Genomic DNA, 24,927 nt, shown 5'->3' on the forward strand with positions numbered 1-24,927 from the left:
ATTAAATTGTCACAAACGTCAATTAGTACTCGGAATACGCATTAGAGGTGTTGTTAGTTACAAGTTTTATATAGGAAATCCTATACCATGATCGGGCTCCGGCAGTGGATTATGCCATACTAATTTGGAAAAAAATTAGGTCGTTTGAAAAATGTCTGACCTTTCGGGCCCCTGATTAGAAGCTATGTTTGCACTCAATTATCTCCAAATTACGAGTTGTACATTATTCAGTATCTAAATTGAAGCTGCAAGAAGTGTAATAAGCTGAGATAGTACTTTTTCAAAATGTATATAAACAAAGGTCTTTCAAAATTATCCGTGTTCAATTGCATTGATTTATTTGGAAAGTTTAAAACAATGCCAGTGATAGTGATGCCCATATACGATAAAGAGCCAACAATTTGGATTGGTTTTAGATTCGCAGAGCCCTTACACAATTTGAAATTATCATTGGCACATCTAATATTGAAATCATACCCGAAATTTTGGAACGAAAATTGCTCAAGCACACAAAACATGACTTCTCATAACAACCGATATGGGTCCAACTTAACTGGTCTATTGCCATAGTACATTCGTCGGCGTTACGCATTGTGTCCCTGTGCCGTATTAACAAAATAAACACAAAAGTTGATTGCACGACGAACGTACGATAGCACTTGATCGACACACTACTCGTAATCGATCGAATAGGGAATGAAACACCAATCACTATCGTATTATTCTACAGATTTTGTACGACTTACTATATTTCTGGTTACATTGCTATGCTGATGTGTACCATAATGGATGTAACTCATGAGAATCTAATTTCTCGACCAAAATTTGCGAATAATTGAATAAATAGACAGTAAAATACGTCAAAAGTGCACGATTCCGGTTTCCAACATAAATAAATTGCGATCTCATTAAAATCAAACACTCTCCCCTTTTAAAAACCCTCTTTGAGAGTGTCACAAGCCAGGCCGAACCACAAAAACAACATTTTTCTCAACAAAATCAAGTTCAAATCTCCGAAAACTTGTATGAGTGAAATAGCCAATGTAATTGTGCATGAATGATGGTAGTGATAAAGAGTCAGGGGAGGGGAGAATGCTAAATTGCACGGTTAAAATTGTCAAAGATCATGGAAATCGATGTAACATTGGCGAAGATGATGAAATTCGTTACAAGACATATTATAAGATTTTCAACCAATACGAAAATCACAGAAAACACCATTAGGCTTTTGATAATGAAGAATTTTAATCGACGACATTAGCCACTTCGATCAAGATGTCCGTTGGAAAAAAGAAATCTAATGATAAAAACCAATGTTTTCTTTTGCCATCAGAAATTGAAGGTTATTTGGAAGAAAAGTTTCTGGGAATTAAAGAGGTCTATGTTACTAGCATACCAAATGAAGACGGGACTGAAGTTTCAACAACTTTTGAAGTAAGGGAAAATCGCCTAAACACTACGAGGAACTATTTTCAATTCGGTCGGAACTATTTCGGTGGAGCTGCATCATTGCTGACATTCATCGGAATTTTTTTGTCGATAATTCCAAACATACGGAAAAACTTAACTTCAAAAATTTTTCATCTCTACAGTCAAAATTGCTCACTGGCAAATTTTGACATTGGTCAACGAATGGAAAAAGACGGAATATACATTAATTCTTGTTATTTTAAGTTACTTTTTGTGTGATAAAACTGTAACTTCAGGAGAATTTGAGTTCTTGGATGAATGAAATGAAGAGATGAAAAGTTTATCTTAACAAAAATGTTTGATTCATATTATTATAATTTTGCTTTGGGAAAATAAAATTAATAATTGACTGAATGATTATAGTTTTACTGTACAAAATGTTTATATAAACCGATTTAGAAACATTTTCGTCATGTTTTTTTTCCTTTTTTTGCAAATGTGTTCCAAGAAAAAAACTACGTTTTTACCTAGTTATTTGTCATAAGAAAGAATGGATTGAACGGAAAATAGAAAAAAGATGTCCCGACGATGCTCATTAGGTGCAGCTAATGAAGGTAATATGACCTGTTTAATTATACCTGTTTATGATTTGGTTCAACTTTGGTCCGGCGGCTGGAGTCCAGAGTCTGTATGGTCCAGACGTACTAAAAATTTGTTCGTTTGAAAAATGGAAATGTTCGAGAATTTTTCCACCCATCATATTATTTATTAATGTCGTATAGACAAATGATGGAATTTCTGTTGTCTTTTCAAACAATGTTAATTGCTACAATCACAGCGGACTTGATCAGTCGAATATTTCAAGCGACTTTTGACTTCAACTACAGTTGCCTATACCCAAAAACCATTGTTGTCACTAGAAGATCAACGTAAACCAGTCATTTTCGTTCAAAATTAGCCAACAGGTTGTTTTCTCAAAAGACCCAGTTGTTCATAGCAGGTTGTATCAAAAAAAAATTTCGATTTCAGTTACTCAAAACGATTTCATTCATATTCATGCCAAAATCATCACTTTAACAGTAGTTTTCGTGGTATGCACCGTCTAAAAAAAGCAATTTAATTGATATTGAACCGATCTCAGGCCGAATCACGTTTTTTATGCCAAACTTGATTGTCACAGACAATTTCACACTCGTATGTCATTTGTTCCAGGCAATAACAATATTTTTTTTAATAACAAACAGCGCGTTAAATACGCGCCAAGAGCAATAAAGATCATGAAAGAATGTAAACATTGTATTCATTACAAGCAAGTCTAAAAACTCGTAGTAATTGAAATGTTTTCTTGTGCATTTTATGGTGACAACCAACGAAAAAAAAAACTCTATGAACGCACATCGATGAATGTGATTAATCATCGCAGCAAGTGTGCAATGCTTATCTCTCATACGCAGAAAGCATTACCGGCATTCGGCACGTAGTAGATATCTGGTTTTAATTGCTTCGTCATTTCTGTGTGCATAACAGTAATGTTACCTTCATGCGGAAACTAACCACTGAAATAATAATCAAGTTTGCATCGAATTTTTTGTTTGTGGTTTTTTTTTTTGTGACAATTTTAATAGATTGTAGTAGTTGATTGCAGTCTATGAAAAACTTGTTTATTGGCTAGACCTCAGACTATGGTTTGAATAAGACCTCCGATGCTTATTGCTTTTTCAAGGTGTCAATTTATCAATTTGTTCATCGTTTCCGTTTGAAGAACCGCCCTTTCTCGTTCTCTCTCTATCGTTCTCTCTTATTCTGTCTTTCTATTGCTTTGGCTGTGGCTCTCTGAACTTGGAACACTTTCACTGTGCAATTTTATCGAAGTTTTTTTTTTGTATCTCAACCGAATCATAATGAAATAAAACCTTGATAACCATCTATCGGAGAAAACTTTTTTTCAAAATTCATCAAAAAACCATAAAAATCGGTGTCAGGAAATTGCTAATAAAACTTCAATCTTTAACCTTTAACACATGGATTGAGTGTTTTTTATAGCATGAACTCATTTGGCGTTGGTTCTTGAAATATGAAAATGAAGAAATGATCGGAATTCAACGCATTAAAAAAACGATCCGAATTTAATGATGCCATTTAATTGCGATAAACGATTGGTCGGTGTAAATGTTTGACGGAAAGATGGTATCGCATATACACTCATGCATATTACTATTGAATAATTAATTTTATGTGTTATGAATTATAAATTTGATTGCACGTTTGTGTGTTTTTTTTTGGAAATCATGTGATTACATTCGTTTCACATTCAGTTGACGTGTGCAATGGACTTTATTTGGGCTATTCACACAATAATTTCGATTGATTAAATAAGCCCCGATCGATTTACTTTAGCCGTCATGACCAAAAGAGAGAAAGAAAAAAAAAACCAGAGAATATGAAACTCAATTATTATATGTGCCAATTTTAAAAATCAAATAGAAAAGTCGGAACCTGTCATCATCGGTCTATTTTTTCTATTCTTTTTCTTTCTTTCTTTCTTGGCCCGTCTATTGTTTAGTTTGACTGTGTCTCTCTTTCTCTGTTGCTGCATTTCTTCCAAGGTCGACACATTACAAACAAGTTGTATGCTCTTTTTTTGTATTCAATTCCATTGGTTATCTTTTTATAGTCATCAACGCGCATTGGCGTCATACACATTTTCTTCTTGCCAACATACAACCACAAGCACACTCAGTCTTCTATATAAAGAGCTTCTTCTTCCAGACATTTCGTTAGTTTGCTATAAGTGTTGTACCGAAGAGCATCGTCTCACTATCTAGTTCATTTCTGGTAAGCAAATTTTGTGTTGTGGAAAAAAAAACTCTTGGAATTAAACGTTACTGTGTGACTTTGTGAATTTTGCTGCAGAATTTTTTTTTTTTTTTTTGAAATTTAATTAATTTTTTTTTCGTCGAAACCTTTGTTTTACGAACACCTTTTTTTCACCGAATAAATTAACAGTTTGACTTTTGATCGAGAGTTAAATCGAAAAAATACCGCGCTTTTTCAAATTAATTCAGAGATTTTAACATTTTTCAATGAAATTCTGGGGGAATCGGTGATTTTTATCAGTTCTCGGTGCCAATGAACGATTTTTAAATCATTTCAAATTCCATTTAAATTCAGTTCCAGTTAAATTCCAAAATACCCATTCTTCAAACGCTAAAACTTCGCGTTTTTTTGTGTGCGAAAGTGCATTTAAATAAAAAAAATTTATCAAATTTAAAAATTTTAAACGAAAATATTGATTTTGTTCTATTTCAGACATAAGAAAAAAACGTTTGAAAAAATGAAGACATTTTTGGCTGTTGTGTGCTTCAGTTCAGTGCTAAGTGTTGCCTTAGCCCAATTCCCAAATGGTCGTTTCTTGGAAGGACCGGTGGCCGCATTGTGCGCCCAACGCCAAATTCATGAACGTGCACCAGACAACAAAGGGTAAGAAATTCAAAGATATGAAAAAAAAATGGACGAAAAAATGGCATTAATTAAACTCTAAATTGTCCCGCTGTTTATTCAAATCCAAATGGCGCTTGGTGTCAAAGAAAATGTTGCGAGGCGCCAGTTAAATGCAAGGCAAACCGATGCTAAAAAAATGTGAAGAAAAAAATGTCCATTCATTGACCTTTTTCTTGAGGTTCATTAATACGAGACAATTCAGTCTTTTGTTTGAAATTCATTTTAAAAATAAAAATACCTAATTGGCTGCATTCGCTTGGCGCATTTTTTTCATCAAATTCCTTCGAATTAAACAAAGACATTTTTTACTGTACCAATTTGCCTCCATAAAATCAACATATTTTTTTTTCGCGTGATGCTTTCAAATTATTATCTTTTCAAATGGTTTGGAACAAAACGTGATGGTTAAACATTTTCGCATAGCGTGTGTGATGCCTATTGAATGTCTTTTCTCTTTAATTGACGTAAAATATTTAATTTTGATTGAATTTCCAGATACTTCTTCTCGTGGCGTGATCCAGCATTGAAAGGTGTCGAAAAAGATTGGTTGGATGCTCGTAATTACTGTCGTCAACGTTGTATGGATTCCGTATCACTTGAAACCAGCAACGAAAACGAATGGATCAAGCGTCGTATCGTTGATGAAAAGGTATTTATTTAATATTTCTCTCTCTCCCTCTGTCTCTCTCCCTGTCTGTCTCTGTCTTGACGCTGTATGCCATTCTCATTCATATCGTCAGCGGTTGCAGTTATTCTAAGGCATCGAATTCACATAATGAACCACGCATCATAATGACGCGATAATAAATTTAAAGTGAAATTTTCAACAAAGAGTCGAGAAAAACACACATCTTTTGTGAATGAATTAAAAAAGAAGAATCGAGTGAAATTGCAAAGCGAACGCCGTTATGCAATGCGCATGAAATAATGTATGTTATTTCTTTTCGATTCTTTTTACAATTAAATGAATCACGTGCTTTGTTTTCCACGCATCAGTTTTTTTTTTACTTCAAAACTCAGCAGTCATTGGAATGTTTTTCTTCTTCATCATCTTCTCATTTTCGCTCTCAATTGTTCGACGATTTTCGCACATTTAAAACGTAACATATTTTTCGAGCAATAAATCAACGCACGATGCTGAAAAAAGTGTATATGATTCCATTGTAAGCAGAAAGAAAGAAGCGAACGAAGAGAAAATAGCAGAAAGATTCAAAATAATGCAATTCATAATAACCGAGTTTATGTATCGATTACGTTTATGGCCATCTTCACCGATATTGTTGTTGTGTATGTTTTTTGTGTCCAATGGAAAAATCCGGTTTCTCGGTTGTTTGTTTCGGTGCATTCATGCGGTGAGGAAGTAGCTGCTTCAAGGTTTTCATTTTCGGCTATTTTTAACCATCATTTAGTTAATTGGCTTTTTTGATTCATTCATTTTCCGATGCGAAGTCTCTTTTGAAGTCAAGTTCATAAAGAAGCGCCGACTAGTTCGGAAAGTCCAATCATCATCACATGTATTTTTTTTATTACACAAGACAATTACAAAATACACTGTTGTCTACGATCATTCATTTTCAAGAATCGAGAAAGTTTATTGAGAAATGCATTTCATAACCACACCAATTCAATTTCAAACGCATTTTCAACATAATCGAACGTTTTTGGGGGAATTGAACGTGATCACAATCAGTTTTTCAAACGAATTATTAAGAAAATGGTTGAAGCAAGACATTAACGAACTTAGAGCTGGCTTAGCGATTAATATTTATGCAGTTAAAATATGAACACGCATCGAATATTCAGTGCGCGTTCGCTTTGTTGAACCGCAATTTCTAGAAACGGTACGTGATTAAACAACATCAACCGTCCATGTGTTTTGTCAAAAAAATGATGTAATTGTCATTTCTAAATGCAAACATGTACACCGATGTTTGTAAATATAAACAATGTATTTTAAACATGTCACAATTTCTCCGGCATTGTATGTTTAACGGGTCTTTGTAATCGCGTTTGTTTTGAATTGTATTATGAGCAACGCCCGGCTGTCTCCGGCTTACGATTAATGTTTTTTTGTTTGGAATGCTTTTTGGCTCTTCTTAAGCTATGCGCCGCTTCGGCTGCGAATATCACTTTTGTCGTAGAATTATACTTTTTTCAGTCTTTCGCCTCTCTCTCCCTCTTTCGTTCTCTCTCTTTCTCTCTTTCGTTCTCTCTCTCTCTTGAGGGAGAGATTTATCTATATTTAGCACTCGAAAATGATGTCATTTCGTCTTACCTCGATCTTGATTTTGAAATCGTCTTTAATTTCATTTGATAACGATTCTCCAATTTGGACGGAAAAAACCGGAAAATTATATTTTTCATAGATAAAAATCTAAAATTGAAGAGAAAAAGCGACAAAAATAGGCATCAACAAGCATAAAAGGGGTCAAAACATAAGAAAGAAAGAGACAAAAAATCATTGAAAATGTGAAGACTTTAAATTAAAGCCCACTTAATCATGCAAAAGAAAATTGAAATTCTCACAAAAAAAAAATCGAAAACAGCCGGCAATCTTCTTCACAAAAATGAAATTCACCATCATAAACAGCCGCCAAACTTCCGAATATGCGAAAGAAATCGATAAAAAGCCACAGATTATAAACGAAAGTGATAATAGCATCGGCATATATTGCCCGTATTGAGAATGGTATGTCAGTCATTTCATGAATCGTTGTCATGTTGTTTATGCGTGTGCAAATTCTTTGTGGATAAATAATGGATTTTCTCTTTTGCGTCCGAATTGAAATGAGTGCGAACGAGAAGCGAAACGCCAATAAGCAATAAATCACAATAAAATTCGCATCTCATTCGCATAAAAACAGCATCGGTACCGTAAGTTGTAAAAGTCAATAAATATTAATAGGCGCTACTTTCAGCAGATTTTTTTTTTCGTTCGCAGATGAAGAAGAAAAAATGTGCGAAAATGAAAAAGAAATTTTTTTTTCATCTCTGCGCGTGCATGTTCTACGAAATGGCAAAAACACAAAATTAACAATGCAAATTAGTTATTTTAGTAGTTTAACGCTCCCTCTCATTCATCAACGTTGTTTACATTTTGCGTCCGATTTCATCAGAACGCACATACAATCGGCTCACACACCCGCGTCTCTTTCTACTTCATTAACTCAACATTAGCATTCCGACGGAGCAAAAAAAAAAAAAAAAAAACAAATCAAATCAAATGAACGAGAATAAAGACTTTCAGTTACCGGCATTTGCTTTTTTTTCACTTCAAATTCTTTTTACGACTTTCGCCAATTCAAATATGGTTTGTTGCCAATTCAAATACATGTGTGTGTGTGTGAACTGAACTTCATTGTTGTCAATGGGAAATGTAAATTACCGTTTTCGCATATCTCCGGATTGCTTTCTTTCTCTTTCAAAATAGAAGCAACAGCGAACAAACACACTGCGTAGGAAAAGATCGATTACTAAAGATCCCAAATGAGTTATTGACTTAACCTAATTGCATTTTAAATTCGAACACAACGTTGAATATTGCGATTTCTTTTACATCGCTCATATAAAAATAAACATAAAAGCATAAAAGCATCGAAGCATCGACGATGGAATGCATGAATCACTAAAGCGACACATGAACAACATTCGGTGCGAGCGTCATTCGGTCGTTTCATTTACACTTTCTTTTGAATTGTTCACAGTTGGTCGATTTGGTAGTACGCTTTGTGCGATCGTTCGTCACATCATTTTGAGATAGTCGCGACTGTACTTATAAAGCGTATATAGTGTCTGCACTCATGTCTACGTCTGATGTGTGTGCGCTTGTTTTTTTGTCTTCGTATAACGATGTGAACTACACATATCACACAACTATCATCACTCGCTCACCTGTTCAACCACGATAACACACTACACATGATTGCACGTGCGGCATTTGAACTGTTTGTATTTCTCTCTCTTTCTCTTTCTGTGTGTTTTGCTCATTTTGGATGATTTATTTTTATGAATTTTTCGCATGAATTTTTGCATGAATTTTTTTACTATTTTCACCAATATAAAACGTCTTTTTTATTTTACATTGTCATTTTGCTGTAAATCAACATTTTTGAGATTTTTTTGGCTCTTTTTGGACTTTTCGCATTTTTTCGTCGATTTTTCACCTCATTTCTTGTAATTGTTTGCTCTTTTTTGTATTTTTCACCTCTTTTGTTCGATTTTCTGGTTCTTTTTCTATTTTTAACGACTTTTTTCGATATTTTCGGCTCTTTTATCTCATTTTTCCTGTTTAAAATTTTCTTTTTCTAATCAATTTTCTTCAATTTTTCCTCAGGTAAAATACATCTGGACCAGTGGTCGTATGTGTGACTTCAAAGGATGCGATCGTCCAGATTTGCAGCCGGTTCAAACTCATGGTTGGTTCTGGACAGCCGAATCACAAAAGATCGCACCTACCACCGACCGATCACAAGGTGATTGGTCCGAAAATGGTGGTATTGGTTTGCCACAACCAGACGATCGTGAATACAAACAAGGCGGTGCCCACGAAAATTGTTTGGCCGTTTTGAACCAATTCTACAACGATGGCGTTAACTGGCATGATGTTGCTTGCCACCACAAAAAACCATTCGTTTGCGAAGAAAATGACGCTCTTCTCAAATACGTGCGTTACAATAATCCAAACCTCCCAATCTAAGAACTTTTTTATGCATTTACACTTAACAAAAAAAAAACAGAACAATCACTCACAAATGACTTTTACTTTAAACAAAACAAATTATTGATCTGTAAAGAAAACTGGTTTTTATTATTCATATAAGATGATACCAAATAAAGTGAGATGACATTAATTTCAAAGTTTTACATTTATGCCTTTTTATTTTAATATTTGTTCTTTGGAACTTTGTTGACACTGTAATATTCAGAATGATTTCGAAATTCAAGAGAAAATGATAAGAGACGTCCGGACATGATTAAGAAGATTTACTTATAAATTTAGACAAGTACTTAAGATACCTTAATAAATCATACTGACTTTTATCGATATTAAATCTTTCAAAATAAATAAGTAGTCGTTTTTATCGCCCAAATCACAATTGAATTCAAGCTACTTTGTAAACAACATCTCTTGGTTATCACTTTTTAGAGGAAAAGATCAAGTAAAAGTGAAAGTAAGTATAAAGAGGAAATTTCAACATCGATTCAATCGTGATTAAGGTTTTGACATCACTTCTGGAAAAGGTTTTGAAGTTATGATATTACAGCCGAACCACACAAATGACAAACCAAATTCCCAGCTTCAAAGTATTTGGATGGAATTGTGAGTGTGTTTTATCCAAAACATAGATTGAAGTATGCAACTGGATTAGAGCATTGAAGGTCTAGCATAAGCTGTCACAAATTCAAATGGAATAAAAACTTCATTATATTCAGATAGCAAATTAGACGTATTTAATGTCTTCTATTGTAATCTTTGTATGCATTTCGAGTAGTGTACTACTCATCATCAGCATCACGACCAAAACCCAATCTCAAATATATATACAATTTTCTTATCAATAATCATAAGAAATAAAAAATTCATAAAAAATCGAATTACTATCGAATTACATTTAAAATTGAGAGACAGAAAGAGTAAGTTACACATATCGCATCGATAAAAGAGAAACAAAGTCGCGTTTACGAATGTGTTTGCATACCAAATGATACAAAAAGACAAATAAATAAAGAGTCTTACAGGAGTAAGACGAACTTTTCCGCACGGTGGTAGATGCGTATTCTATTAAGCTATTTCAAAATAATATTTGTTCGATTTTTCAAGCCTTTCAAGCGGCGTAAAGTTCGAGACCAAAAAATATGTTTCAACTTTGGCATCGAAATATTCTTTTATTTAGTAGCAGAAGTACTCGGAAAAGATTTTTCACACTTCATGATGAACCCATTTGTACGACATTTGAAAGAATTCTATTTTCTATAAAACAATATAAAAAATATGTCTGACGTTAATTTTGCCATAAACATTATTTTTGAAACACTTTTCATACAAAAGTAAAACAAAATGGATTTTTGTATGGGAATCATACCTGTATGGTATCGTAAGCACGTGAAACTTTGCACAGGTTATTTTTTTCACAAAAAAAACCATTCGAAAAGTTTGGAGAAATTTCAACGAAAATTATGAGTAATATTCTTTTTTGAACCAAAAATTGAAAATGTTGTAAGGGAGGTACTCCTAATTTTGATTAAAATTTCATCAAACTTTCAGAATGTTATTTTTTTGTGCAAAAAATAGTCTGTGCAAAGTTTCACGTCATTAAGGTGACGGTATGGCTCCCATACAAAAATGCAATTTTTTGGTGATTTTTTCAAGGAAACTGTATCAAAAAGTGATTGTATCTCAAAATTAACCTCGGATTCGGTTTTCTCGTGCCAAAAAACCCCCAAATACATATTTTTGAGTGTTTAAGTCTACATTAAGTATGACTTTTGGACGAAAATTGGACTCTTTTTCATAGGTATCACTCCAGGCATGACAATTTTTTCCATCGACCAAAATCGCTCAAAATTTAAATAACTTTTCTGGGGGGTGTGATAATCGATGGACAAATTTTGCGTACGGCGGACAGCGTACGACACCAACCATGCTCAAAACGGCCTGATTCGGGTTCTCTGACCTCAGAAACGTCCAGAAAACATGTTTTTGAGGTTTCGTAAATTTTGACCCATTGCAATACTTTCCCCTTTCACACTAGGTGTGTGCGGAAAAGTAAAAAGCATCTATATTAGAGCGAATAAATCAGATTCAATATTTCCTAAATCTAAGTTAATCGCATCGTCGTGTTGCTAATGATGAGTGGAACACTACTCGAAATACATACAAAGATTGACATTAAATACGTCTAATTTGTTATCTCGATTTAATGATGTTTTTATTTCATTTGAATTTGATTAAATAGAGTTCGCGATTTCATTTCATTCATTTGTTAAATAAGCTGTCAAATTTAAACTGACCGGATTTCAGCTCTTTAATCTCAATGAAACTAGTTAGAATATTTTATGCATTAAGATAAAGTTTCAATTATACCAGTAGTGTGAGAGGTAAGATTTCAAAAGGGGGGGTCATTTTCAAAACTTAATTTTATTTCTGTGCACGTAAAATTGACGCTCAAAAAAAGTTTAGCAAATTGAAAGATTGATCTCTCATAGAAAACACTAACAAATCGAAAAAAAAACTATCCAAACCTCAGGCGGGTAAATCCCCCCCCCCCCCCACTCCCTTCGCACATTACTGAATTATACATAATTTCGTCGAAATAAACTTGATACAGTAATGGGATTAATAGCTCCAAATAGTGGATAATCTCCAAATAGCGAAGAAGGAGTGTTTCATGAGATTCCGTTATAGAGAGATTATACTGTAAAAATATGCTTCTAATAAAGCCACATTTGAGTATGTTACATTTGTTGATGTTTATTTGATTCAAGTATTTGAAGTAGCTTATGATAAATTTATACCGGAAATACGACGATAAGCAGATATGTAAAACTTACACACAATATATGTTTGTTTTTTTGCTAAAAAATAGCCGATACATATATTGTGAGATTTCAGTTGCTATTTCAAAGTTGTTGAAAAAAAGCGGCATATATAGGCAGATTCAATTTTAATAAATGGTGAACCGTTGCAGATTATTATGAAACTTTTAATCATTTTTTTATATTTTGCTTCAATGTTTTTTGGTAAAAAGTATCAATTTAGTTCGATTTTGATTCAAATTCAACAATGATGGTTATTTTAGGTTCGCAATTTACACGGGAAATAAGCTCTTCGATAGAAATACATAATGCAGCCCAAAGGGGTATGCTATCAGAAAAAAAATACATTTTTGTGCACAAATTTGTGAATAACTAACTACTTTGAAAGTAATATTGCAGGAGATGTGAATAAGGTTAAGGAATTGATTCAAAATGGAGTGAATGTTAATAACAAAAATAGTGATGGCTGGACACCTTTAATAACGGCTTCATTTTTTGGTAAAAGACTGTAGTCATGCATACCATTGTAAAGCAAAAAGAATAGAAATTAAATTCATTGAAATTTAGGCAAGAATGATGTGATCAACGTTTTAATCAGAAATGGTGCAAATATCAACGATAAAAGCAATTATGGGTATACCGGTTTGCATGTCGCTGTTCAACAAAGTGTGTTTTACCATATTTTATGTGATTTATTTCATAGATTAGTTACTAAATGCTCGTGGGTTGGTACTGAAGATTGAATCTATTTTCAGATAAAGAAGAGACAGTGGATTTTCTGCTAAAACACGGTTCAGATATAAATACCATCAACAATGATGACTGGACACCTTTAATTAGTGCAGTGGATGGAGGTTTGTTCATTGTTGAATATTGTTAAAAAATTCAGTGTTGATAAAATGTCTTAAAACCATAACATTTAATTCATTTAGGTCTTTTAAATATGACCAAATTACTGATAAGAAATGGTGCATCAATCGACAAACAAACGAAATTTGGATATACTGCGCTGCATATATCTGTTCAAAAAGGTGAAAATTAAATCAAATAATTTTCTGATAAAAAAGTGTTTCGATTTATATCAGATTTAAATTTCGACACCAACGAATTTTTTATGGAGCTAAAATCAAATTTATTATTCTACAAATAAACGAAAAATCAACTGAATTGATACATAGGTAACGCGGAGCTAGTGGAAATGCTACTAAAAAATCAAGCGGATAAAAGTATTAAAAATAATGATGGAGTGTCGCCAATGGAACTGTCTGAAACAATAGGCAAGTAGCACAAACGATAATTTATCCTCTAACAAAATATCATTTTTATCGAATCATTCAGGAAACAAAAGGATTTGTGAACTTTTTCAAAAAACTGTTTTTCGACCAGCACAAAAAGGTGAACATTTTGTAAAATTTCGTAAAGACTTCTCAGAGCAATATATGTAAAGAAGAGCAAAGTATTATATTAAAAGCTTAAAAATGATCTCCTCTATTACATACATTAATGGCTCTGAGGAACAGTCTCCGAAATGTCGTTTAAAAAGTAGGAAAAATTGACGTGATTCATTGTTATCCCTATAAATTAGCTTGTCAACTGTACTCACAGTGGCCAATCGATAGAATTTTAGGCGGTGAATCCGTTGATTCGACGGATGATTTTCCATGGATGGTAAATATCTTAATGGGATTTTATAAGAAAATTTAAAAATGTTTTTTTTTTTTTGTCTAGGCTGCTCTGGGTTACATTGATGAATATTACCAACTGAATTTTGACTGTGGTGGAACTATCATCTCGGATATTTTTATACTTACCGCCGCACATTGTGTCAAACCCCGACGGCCAATTGTAGCTCGAATGGGAAAGTTGGCTTTAACCAATGAAGATGGTGTTAAAGCAGTTAATCGTCAAATAAAGGTGAAAAAATTTTAATTATTGAAATGATTGCAGCTTCAATGATTTGAATGTTCGGTTTATTCATTAGGAAGTCATAGCACACCCCAAGCATTCATCGCTAACCAAGCAGAACGATATAGCTTTGCTTAAAATCACCAAACGAATCGATTTTTCAAATAAAATAATGCCAGGATGTCTAAACATTGATATGCGTGACGCCTCGCAAAGTGTCACACTCATTGTTACCGGATGGGGAAGTATTTCAGCTGAACGTAGGTTTAACTTTCGTCGGTTAACATATGTGAACAGATCAAACTATCATCTTCAAATTGAGCTTCCATTTTTTTGTTTGAAAAAAATCTATTTCTGTTTATATTTTTAGAAACGATACGATCAAATGAGCTACGTAAGACGTATTTGGTAACAATGCCATTATCAGAGTGCAATGATACAATGATACATTACAACCAACTACCGAATCACGCTCCATTCCGAAATGGCATCAGTCAAGGGCAGTACTGTGCGTATGATCCACAAGGAGTAAATGACAGTTGCCGAGGCGACAGTGGTGGCCCACTTCAATACTTTGATAAGAATTCGTCCGTCGTTCATATTGTGGGCATTGTGTCATTCGGTATTAGCTGCGGTACATCTTTACCAAGCATTTACACCAGAGTCGCTTATTACTTGAACTGGATTGAGCCCATTGTTTGGCCAAATTTGTAAATCTTTTTTTTTTTTTTTTGGAATGGGGATTAATGTTGAAATTTGGTTTTGGATAAAATAAATCATTTTGAAATAATCAAATCTGTACTATATTTTTGGTGCTTTATTTTTTGTCAATAAATGTTAATCTTGAAATAAATGAACCAAGCATCTTGAGAATATCTCCTTAAATTTGTGTGTTGCCTTTTTCCTTCAATTAATTCGACGTTAAAGTTTTTAAAATCGCAAAAAATTGGTAAATTGATCTGAAAAACTGAAAATAGCACCACATAAAATCGGCACATTTTCAATTTTAATGTAAAGTGATACTTACAGTGTTGAATGTTTCCAAGCGTAGAATGGTCACACCAAAACCGGAATAGGTCATCTCAACTTGAGCATTTTGTATCATAAAAGCCACATATTTTTGTTGTTCAACAGAAAGATTATACCAGTTGCTTTGGAACAACGAATCGACCATTTTGGCAAAACTGTCCGTGGCCATTTTTCCAAAGAAACAAAATAGAAAGAGATTCCCACTTCCTATCAAAAATGTCACCAAGAGAAAACTTAGGCCGAAATCAATGTGCTGAAGATTCTGGAATTGATGAAATTCTATGCGTTTAAAAGGTCTAGTGAGGAGAGTACAGAGCTTATTTGGCACCGCAGAAGAGCTCGCACTTAATCCGTATAAGGGGCCGGAAAAAACTTATAATTAACATATAAACGAGTAGACCTGAAACGTGTGCTTCTTTTTCTCATAAACATCACAAGTATACGCCATAACAGCACAGTGCTGAGTGCAAACACAAATGCATGCGCGCGCTACTCAGCTTCGTTTCTGTGATGAATACTATTGACTTCTGCGTACATGTGATCCTTGTCTGGGTATTGGTTTTGAAGAAGAAGCACACATGTTTGAGTCTCATTCGTTCCCGCTCCACGATTTAGGTGTCTAAATGCCGCATCTAAAGAGAAGAAAGAGCGACACTTACAAAAAAGTGCCCGCTCCACTGCGATACCTATAACACAGCTCTGGATGTGCGGTAAATTCCAAACCACTAGAACTCATAAATTTCATACTAAATCTATTTGGAAAAGGACACAAGGGATGGCAAACATACAGACAATCAATTCGATCATCACAATAAGGCTGTAAAAATTGGCCGAATCGAAAAACCAACTGAAACAAAGCGTCGATTTTAAAAAATGTATTTATATCAAACTCCATTACATTTTGCTCACCTCTTAACCCTGATATGAAACCGAATAATTCGAAAAATGGACTCATTTCTTCTAACACCGGGTGAGTTCAATTTTTGTACGGAATTATGAAATATTTCGTAAAATGCACCATGATGCAAGCACATTGAAATGAATAACATTAAAATCGCTCCATTGAAACATAAAAACGCTTCAGCACTAATTGTACTGTAACCGATTTGAGCGAAATATCCGGGTAATTTTTGTTGATTCCAGGGCAATCTAAAAAATTTGCGAAAGAGAATTCAAAACTTTTGAATGAAAGTTAAGTGTAAGACTCACAACAATTTATGACTCACGTCAATCTACTCGGTAAATAAAGATGTTCTGTGCTCAGTGTTCCGTACTTATGAAAGCACAACAGAATCGAAATAAACGAACCCAAAATCAAATTGGTACAGAAGCCGCCCATAACAAATATGAGATACATTTTCCATAACCACTCTGATCTTTCATTGGCTTGCACCAAGTGTATCAACGATTCCTCATTGTTATCTGCATGAATGGAAATTAAATTAAAATTCAACAAACACCAAAGTTTGGCACGTTAAATTATTACTTTCCGCATAAATTTCCGACAAATTGTTTAGAATTGACGTTACTCTGTCTCTTAATATAAATGTTGCAACGATCACGTACACTAATCCGACGAAAGCGATGAATTGGAATAGGGCATACAAGGATTCCTCCAAATTTGTCGAAATATACTTCACAAAGAATAGAAAACTGCTTATGGTATGACTCGTAATTATTGCCAGAAATCCGAATCCAACAACTCCATGCACTACTCTCGTTGTTTTGCTTATTTCCACATCACCTTTGTACACCCAAATCCACATCAGGACCAGCTTTATCGTTTGTAAAATTTTCATATAGGATTTCTCGTGGTAACGGGTGTTTTAATGAAGAATGGACAATGAATTCTAAGGAAAATGAGAGTCACTTTTTGACTTTTATTCGTTAGAGAATTCGATTTTGAAGCGTACAACCCATTCGTGGAATGAATTTAATGAAGGGCGTTACTATTTCGATTTTGTAGACACATTGTCATGCAAATTTAATTAAATGCAGCGACTACGAACAGCTCTCTCTCTCTCTCATTATTCATAAAAAAAACGCACGAATGATGGAAATTTTGATAAACTTTTCAAGCCGCACATAAAATTGATGAATTTTTCAAATTTGAACTATGGATCTGAAAAAGAGATTGAGATACAGACTATATTTTGATGTATTTAACTACATTATGTCCAACTTACCGTCGAATGAAATACGAAATTGGGGGCGAACCTGAAAGTTTATTCGAGAGGTTTCGAAAATGCTGGAAAATCATATTAAGTCTGGAATAACGTAGTTTTTAAGCCATTTATTGATTTTAATCAAACGTTTTGCTTTCAATTCAAGTCTAGATTCAAGTCTTTCATTAATTAATTCACTTTTATTGAAAATGAGTATAATTCATCAACTTTCTGAATCATGAGTGCATATAACACTTTTTTGGTGCTTAATGGTGGGTTATCCGATGGGAATAATAGGTAGGTAAAAAAGAACATTTCAAGGCTCTTGATTCATGGGCCAACAGCCAGGTGCTGTTAGAACTCTAAGCTGCTCCTAAAGGACGTCTGATTTTATTTACTTAAATTCGCTTCCACGATTCAGACAAAGGAAATTTCATATATCTTTCGAAAAAGTGCTCCAAATCCAGTGCTGACTCAATACTTTCGCCATTTTTATTCGTAAGAGGTGATATTATTGGGACGAAACATCAATTTTACTGAGGCTTGTTAATATCAATACAATATATTTCAAAACATAGACAGCAGAAAACATTAATTTTGGATAATACTGGAACATTTCTCAAAAAAAGATTCCCAAACGAACGTTTTCCCAGATTTCCTCAAAAATTCGAGAATTTTGCCAAGAAGATTTCCAGAATTTTCGGGAAAACGCTCGTTCGAGAAAAAGTATTTTTGAGAAATATTCAATTTAAGTTGATGTATGATTAATTTGAAGTTAAGGCCTTGAACATCATGAAGAATTTGAAAATCATTCTGAAAAACTGTAAGAGCATAACTTTCTTGCATTTTTTTAAAAATAGAAAATCTATTTTACATATTTATACTTACAGCTGTGAATGTTTCCAGATCCAAAATAGCAACTCCGAACCCGTGATAGAATATGGGCACTTGTGCATTTTGTATCATCAGAATAAAGTGCTTTTGTTGTTTAACTGGAAACTGTGGCCATTTGCATTCATACAACGAATTTGCCATTTTTGCAAAACTGTCAGTCGCCAATTTGCCGAAGAAGCAATAAAAGAAAAGATTTGCCGTTCCAACTGAGAACGTCACCAATAGAAAACTGATGCCGAAATCAATATGCTGACGTTTCTGAAACCAAATCAATGTTTATTGTGAATCTCTTTCCTTTGGTTCTTTAATTTGGGTTGAAAAATTGTTCTTCATTCTTTGAAGGGAATTAAAATACGACAAAAAAGGATGAAATTCATACCAAATCCATTTGGAAAACGAGACAAGCGACACCAATCATGCTGTAAATCAACTCGATCATCACAATTGAACTGTAAAAATTGGCCGAATCCAAAAACAAACTGAAAAAGATCAGATCTTCGATTAGAAAATGGAATTTTCGGCGGTATTCTTTTACCTTTTGACAGTGACGTGAAATCGAACAATTTGGCAAATGGATCCGGTGTCGTTTTTGTCCGGATCAAATTTGCGTAAAAAATGTTGGAACATTTCATAAAACGCCCGGTGATGCAAGCACATCGAAACGAATAGCACCAAAATAACTCCATTAAAACACATATAAGCCTCGCCGCTCAGTATTCCAAAGCCAATTTCTCCAATATACCCCAGCAGCGTAGATTTATTCCATGGTAAACTAGTGCCGAAATGGACAAATAACGGTTAATTTTTTCGAAGATGTCGGCGAAAGTGCAAACTACAAACATAAGTCTACTTGGAAAGTAGAAATCATCGGTGTCGAACTCCCGGTGCCAATAGTAACCCAACAGAACGGAAGTTGTAGATGCAAAAATCAAATCAGCACAAAATCCACCCATTCCGAATTTTAGATACATTTTCCATATTTTTTCACTTTTTTCATTTGCTCTCACCAAAAATTTGAAGGAATCGTCATTTTCGTCTGCATTTTCAAAAAGAAAAGAAATTTAGTTGGAAACACAGCGAATGAACTTCTTCAAACATATTTTACATATCCGATAGATATCCGACAAACGTCTGAGCATTGTTGTAATTGTGTCTCGTAAGATGAACGCAACGATGATTACATACATCAAACCACTGAACGCGGAAATGTGAAACAAAGCGTATAATATCTCTTCGATATCAGTCGTTGCAAACTTCACGAAGAAAATCGTACTTGCCACAGTAAAACTTGTTATTATTGCAAATGCACTGAATCCAATAAGAGCGTGAGCCATCTTTTTCCAGTGATTTGATTCTACATCGTCAAACAACCACAGCATCGTCAAAATAAACTTTATCTGTGACAAAATTTCCATTTTATATCAAAATTTGATAGTTGAGTAGAGAATCACGAGGAGTTTGTAGTTTAATTGTTATTTTCGTTCAATTCCCACTCACACTGTGCTCAGTCAGGAAATGAAGTAATCGAAAAATAGAATAGAAATGCTTTTGAAAATCAATGCTTACAAAGCTGCTACTTAACAATTTAAGAAAATTACGGAAAATGGGAGGTTCAAACACCTGAATAAAGTTTCGTTGAAAGAACGTGAAGGGCGGAATATAAAGTTTTACTATTATTATGCTTGAAATATAATTTAAATTTGAAGTTTATGTACTTTGATTAGAGTGTGAACCCTGAAAGGTTTACATGCATCAAATATGCAGTTGACAGAAGGATATATTCGAATGGTCATGTAAACATTAGTTATTGATGCGATCAACACTGTTTTTTTAAACTTTTATCATCAAACTTTTATAATCCATGTTTTCAGTGCCCAAAACGAATTATGCTATGAAGGTTTGTATTTCCATCCTTCAAACCTCGTGTTGAGAACATTGTTCATAAAATAATTTTTAACTTTCCAAACTTTGCATTTTCGATTGGTCCGGTATATACTTTAAAAATTCACATGTAAGCTGTTGAAAAAACAAAGGTCAGTGTGATAATTTATACATAATTCAAATATCAATGGAACAATTTTGTGTTTACGGATCACTTTATTTGACACCATTTCGATAAAATACAGTACATCACGACTCGTTTGCCAAAACCAACGTTGTCTTAGTTGAGCTATTTGCTTGCATTTGAGAGCTATTGATGTAGCCAAAGAAGCATACTTTAGTTAATACTCATATTGATATGCGGCCAACGAACCTTACTTGTACTCATCGAAGAAAAAAACGTTGTTACGTACTACGCAATCATTTTATCTACGTAAATACAATCCATAAATGAATACATGAACGCGACAAAGAAGCTCCGTTTTATGAACATTATGCTTTTTGCATTGATATGCTTCTATATCTATATATATGTTCTAGTGTACAATAAATGTCTCAATGAGTGTTGCGTAGCTGGCTGCGTCACATGTGTAGAGTTAAAATGATTGTGTTTTAAATGCGTCAACAGCGTTGACTCAATACAGTACAGAGTACTTTAATTTGACTTTAATAATATCTTATAAATTCATTTCATCGGCACTTAAAATACATTGGAGACCAAACTCTATCATGAAACATTCAACTGAAAAGACAGAAATTGAAGATAAGCCAGTCACGCGTATTGGTTGCGATGTCTTTTCATCCAAAAACCAATCTGAATCAGTGCAAGTTTCTTGCGATCACATCGAAGAGATTGATACGAGTTGCATGGGTAATGCATTAGAAATCAACGTGACGAACGACGGTGAAATAGTTATCCAGTTATCTCAAAGTAAGACCCAGCTTCGTTGCTCCAAACAACAATTACAAAAACTGAAGTACTTGAATATCCCCGGAAATCAACTTCAAAACGCTCAAAAAATTGGATAAGAAAACGTTTAACAGATTCACCAATTTGAAATATTTGAATTTGAGTCGTACAAATATTTCAAGCTTCATGCACGATGCACAATACATTCTATAATCAACAGCAACTTCGAATTTTCGATATTTCCTTCAATCACTTGAAAAAAGTGAATTTTACATTATTTTTTAGAAATTTCAAAAGTTTACACATACTTAATTTGGAAGGAAATGATCTAATGGAGATTGATACCATTACAAGGATAATATTTCCCAATTTTTCTTCATTGAGTATCTCGGAAAATCGATTTTCATGTGACTACGTGGCCCAATTTTATTCATTGTATTTCGACATTCAAATAAACTCTGTTCTTATACAAATAATTTTGATTGTTTTGCTCTTAAAACATTGGATACTAAAGACATTGGCGACGGAGAGATAACATGAGACGTGGCTGTTAACAACCTGAATCTTTAACTTGAATTTACATAGTTTTCTTTAAACTTGATAAGATTTTAAGTAAACTCAACTGACATGTATATTAGAGTGGTTCGATTTTGACGATTACCTCTATAGAAACGCGACTATGACAACGAATTCGAAAAGAAAAAAATGAATGTATAAAATATAAACCAATGAATAGATTGTGGCTACAGCTATAGCAGTACAGATTTACATTTTGCAGTAACACATTACAATTTTAACGAAGCATTACTGTAATGCTATTACAATTGTAATGTTAGATTTTAGCATTACCAGTAATAGCTATTGCTATTCTTATAACCTTACTGCCAATGTTTCGTTACGATAATAATGTGTTACTCAACGCTGCCGCTAATGTCAAAAATCTAACATTAATATTGAGACTTTTCAACACGACTTTGTTAGTAACATTACAATTTTAATGCCAGTAAACCTGTATATAGCAGCGTTATTTTTGCAGTTCCTATTTTGTAAAGAAGACTTTTTGTAAAGGAGCAACCTAAATCGTAAAGGAGACTTTGTTTTATTTATTTGTTCGATCATCAAAGATTGTAAATCGTTAGGGTATTATGGATAGCAAAATATACTCTCCTTTTCGTCTCATCCGTAGAAATATGGTTTACGAGATTACCTTGTCGCATGTAATTCAAAAAAATACATTGTTCAACTTCCGACGCCTACCATTGCGCATGCACATTCTTATCTTATGCTCTTTGGAATTCGTTCTCTGATAGTTTCAGCGTGTGTAATGAAATGAAGCTGTTGCGATTATTGAATGAGATCAGTATTGGAGGTGATTAATGATAAGGTCACAGATTTAAAAAACGCTACAATAACACAACAACAATTAACGAAAAATAATCAATGGCTCACTACATATTTACTGCTGACGGTTTTAGAATTCGAAAAACAACAAGAAACTATTTTCCAGATGTTATTACATGACAGTCATGGTTTAAGCTCAAATTACATGAAACCAGATGATTTAATTGCACAGGTACAATTAATTTCTGAGAATCTTCCATCAAATACGAAATTAATTGGTGACAACATAAATGAACAGATTATGGCAATTTATAAGTTGGCTACGATTGAGGTAGTCTCTTCGTCACGTGCATTAGCAGTAATAATACACATTCCATTGGTGAACAAAATGAAGTTTTCTTGTACAAAAGTGACACCAATTCCATTTTCATATCAAAATAAGTTTGTTGCTCCAAAATTAGAGAAAAAATATATTTGGTTTAACGACAGATTTGTTTATATGTTGGATGAACTTGATACGTGTGTACATTATAATAACATAAACTATTGTGATGCACTGACACCGATTTGGCTAAGAGAAAAGGTAGATTTTTGTGAATGGCAAATGTTTACTAATCAAACTGTTTTAAATTGTAAATATGAGAGTATAACATATAATGAAACATGGGTTAAATTGGATGCAAATAAATGGTTATTCAGCATTAAAAATGAATCAAAAATTACAGTTAGTGCAAATGAAAACGAATATGATTTTTTGTTAAATAGAAATGGTGTAATTAATTTCAATGAAGATTGTATTTTGTATACTACATATATGATGATAGAAGGAAAAAAAACAATAGCAACAAATGTAAATATTACATCAAATTTGCACATTCATGAAATATTGATGCCCGCGGAAGATAATTCTTCAATAGAATTTTTAGACGAAATTATTGATGTTTTACAAAATAACGATGTCAGATCTTTTTACAGTCATATTCATCATTTCACCTTAATTTATGCAATTGTTATAACTTTGATTTGTACAATATTTTATTTTTATATAAAATTAGAGTTGGCTCCAATGCCATAAGCATGTATTTAAACTCCAGTCCAATCTTTAAAAGCAATCAGTTTCCAAGTTTCATTCAATTAAACAACATATAAAATTAACCAAAATGTCAGACGTGGTTTACCAAAAAGCCATCATTTTAAAGATTGGTGCAGTGCGTTATCGTGTAACTCAAATCATAGAGAAGCTACATGAACCAATGTGTGAAATATCAGCGGTGGAAAATTCATCCGATGTATCTTTAATATCTTCGACAACATCTCAACAACAAGAACCCATCGACTTGACAGATGCCGAATCTTTGCCAGATCAATTGACAGCACATGATGCGGAAATAGCAACATCAACTCAACAGTTTTCTCCATATTCAAATGATTCAATGTATCAGGTTCCATCACCATCATATTCTTCAACAAACAATTTACCACCACGCTCTCCATTTTTCGACAATATTTGAGGCCGCCCAGTAAAAATCACGTAGTTGTCGAGTTAACATTTATTTTTAATCAAATTTATGTAAAAATCAAGGAAAAGCATTAGTTAATGATTTTATTTATACTAATAAAGCACGTATTTTTTAGTATAAAAGCATCTTCTTTAGAACAGTTAGTTTAGTTACATTGTTATATTCAACAGTTAATTATCAAATAAAATCATTTTTAAAAAAAATTAAATATTCTTTCAACTAAGAATATTTTTTGGTTTACTAATTTAAAGACTAGCATTCCGAATGATGAGAAGAGTGGAATTGTATATAAAATTGATTGTTCTGATTGTGCAGCGACTTACATAGGTGAATCAATTCAGAAATTTAAAGTTCGTAAAGGCCAACATATATGTGACACTAAGAAGTCACTTGATAAACAGATTTCAGCCCTTGCTAAGCACTCAATAACCAATGCACATACGTTTAAATTTGATGAAGCAAAAATTTTAATTCAAGAACGGAATAAAACCAAACTACAAATACAAGAGGTTAATCAAATAATTAAATTTGAACATATTGCATGTAATGATAAGAGCGATAAAAAAGATTATTCTAATGTATATTATAATCTAATTAAAACTGGTTTAAAACGATAATTGTAAATTGGATTGAATAGTAAACTAGTCGTACACCAGAGGTACAAGTATGTTTAATGAGGCAATTGACAGTTAGTTGTTGTTGTTGGTTTTTCATGTACTACACATTCAGTGTTGATTGTCAATTGGAACCGCTCTATTGGGTATTCTTATTTTTCATAATTGTATTCAATTTGATTAAGTATTTATTAATAAAATGTTTATTTTTGTTTAATTAA

At 33.3% G+C, this 24,927-nt stretch overlaps 2 protein-coding genes across 2 annotated transcripts; both read left to right on the forward strand.

The window, feature by feature from the left end:
- The first annotated feature begins 4,133 nt into the window (after window positions 1–4,133).
- LOC116346786 lies at window positions 4,134–9,761 on the forward strand. Its single transcript, XM_031776991.1, has 4 exons — window positions 4,134–4,245; window positions 4,720–4,890; window positions 5,407–5,560; window positions 9,245–9,761. The coding sequence occupies exons 2-4, from the start codon at window positions 4,745–4,747 to the stop codon at window positions 9,605–9,607; spliced, it is 663 nt and encodes a 220-aa protein (XP_031632851.1). The 5' UTR covers window positions 4,134–4,245; window positions 4,720–4,744; the 3' UTR covers window positions 9,608–9,761.
- A 2,774-nt stretch (window positions 9,762–12,535) lies between these two features.
- On the forward strand, window positions 12,536–15,089 carry LOC116346785 (serine protease persephone-like). Its single transcript, XM_031776990.1, has 12 exons — window positions 12,536–12,651; window positions 12,711–12,770; window positions 12,847–12,945; window positions 13,015–13,113; window positions 13,203–13,301; window positions 13,380–13,478; window positions 13,626–13,724; window positions 13,786–13,842; window positions 14,033–14,115; window positions 14,176–14,361; window positions 14,429–14,612; window positions 14,723–15,089. Exons 1-12 carry the CDS (start codon window positions 12,606–12,608, stop codon window positions 15,064–15,066), a joined length of 1,455 nt encoding a protein of 484 aa, XP_031632850.1. The 5' UTR covers window positions 12,536–12,605; the 3' UTR covers window positions 15,067–15,089.
- The last annotated feature ends 9,838 nt before the right edge of the window (window positions 15,090–24,927 follow it).

This window comes from Contarinia nasturtii, unplaced genomic scaffold, assembly GCF_009176525.2.
Source record: "Contarinia nasturtii isolate CC-2019 unplaced genomic scaffold, AAFC_CNas_1.1 Cnas_scaffold_1696, whole genome shotgun sequence".
Classification (NCBI taxonomy): domain Eukaryota; kingdom Metazoa; phylum Arthropoda; class Insecta; order Diptera; family Cecidomyiidae; genus Contarinia; species Contarinia nasturtii.

Bases quoted from the DNA above. Each gene is read 5' to 3' on its own strand.
- LOC116346785 (XM_031776990.1), top strand. From the start codon at position 12,606: ATGAAACTTTTAATCATTTTTTTATATTTTGCTTCAATGTTTTTTG. The intron at 13,725-13,785 runs GCAAGTAGCACA...CGAATCATTCAG, and splicing joins GGAACTGTCTGAAACAATAG to GAAACAAAAGGATTTGTGAA. The intron at 14,613-14,722 runs GTAGGTTTAACT...TTATATTTTTAG, and splicing joins GGGAAGTATTTCAGCTGAAC to AAACGATACGATCAAATGAG.
- LOC116346786 (XM_031776991.1), top strand. From the start codon at position 4,745: ATGAAGACATTTTTGGCTGTTGTGTGCTTCAGTTCAGTGCTAAGTGTT. The intron at 4,891-5,406 runs GTAAGAAATTCA...TTGAATTTCCAG, and splicing joins CGTGCACCAGACAACAAAGG to ATACTTCTTCTCGTGGCGTG. The intron at 5,561-9,244 runs GTATTTATTTAA...ATTTTTCCTCAG, and splicing joins GTCGTATCGTTGATGAAAAG to GTAAAATACATCTGGACCAG.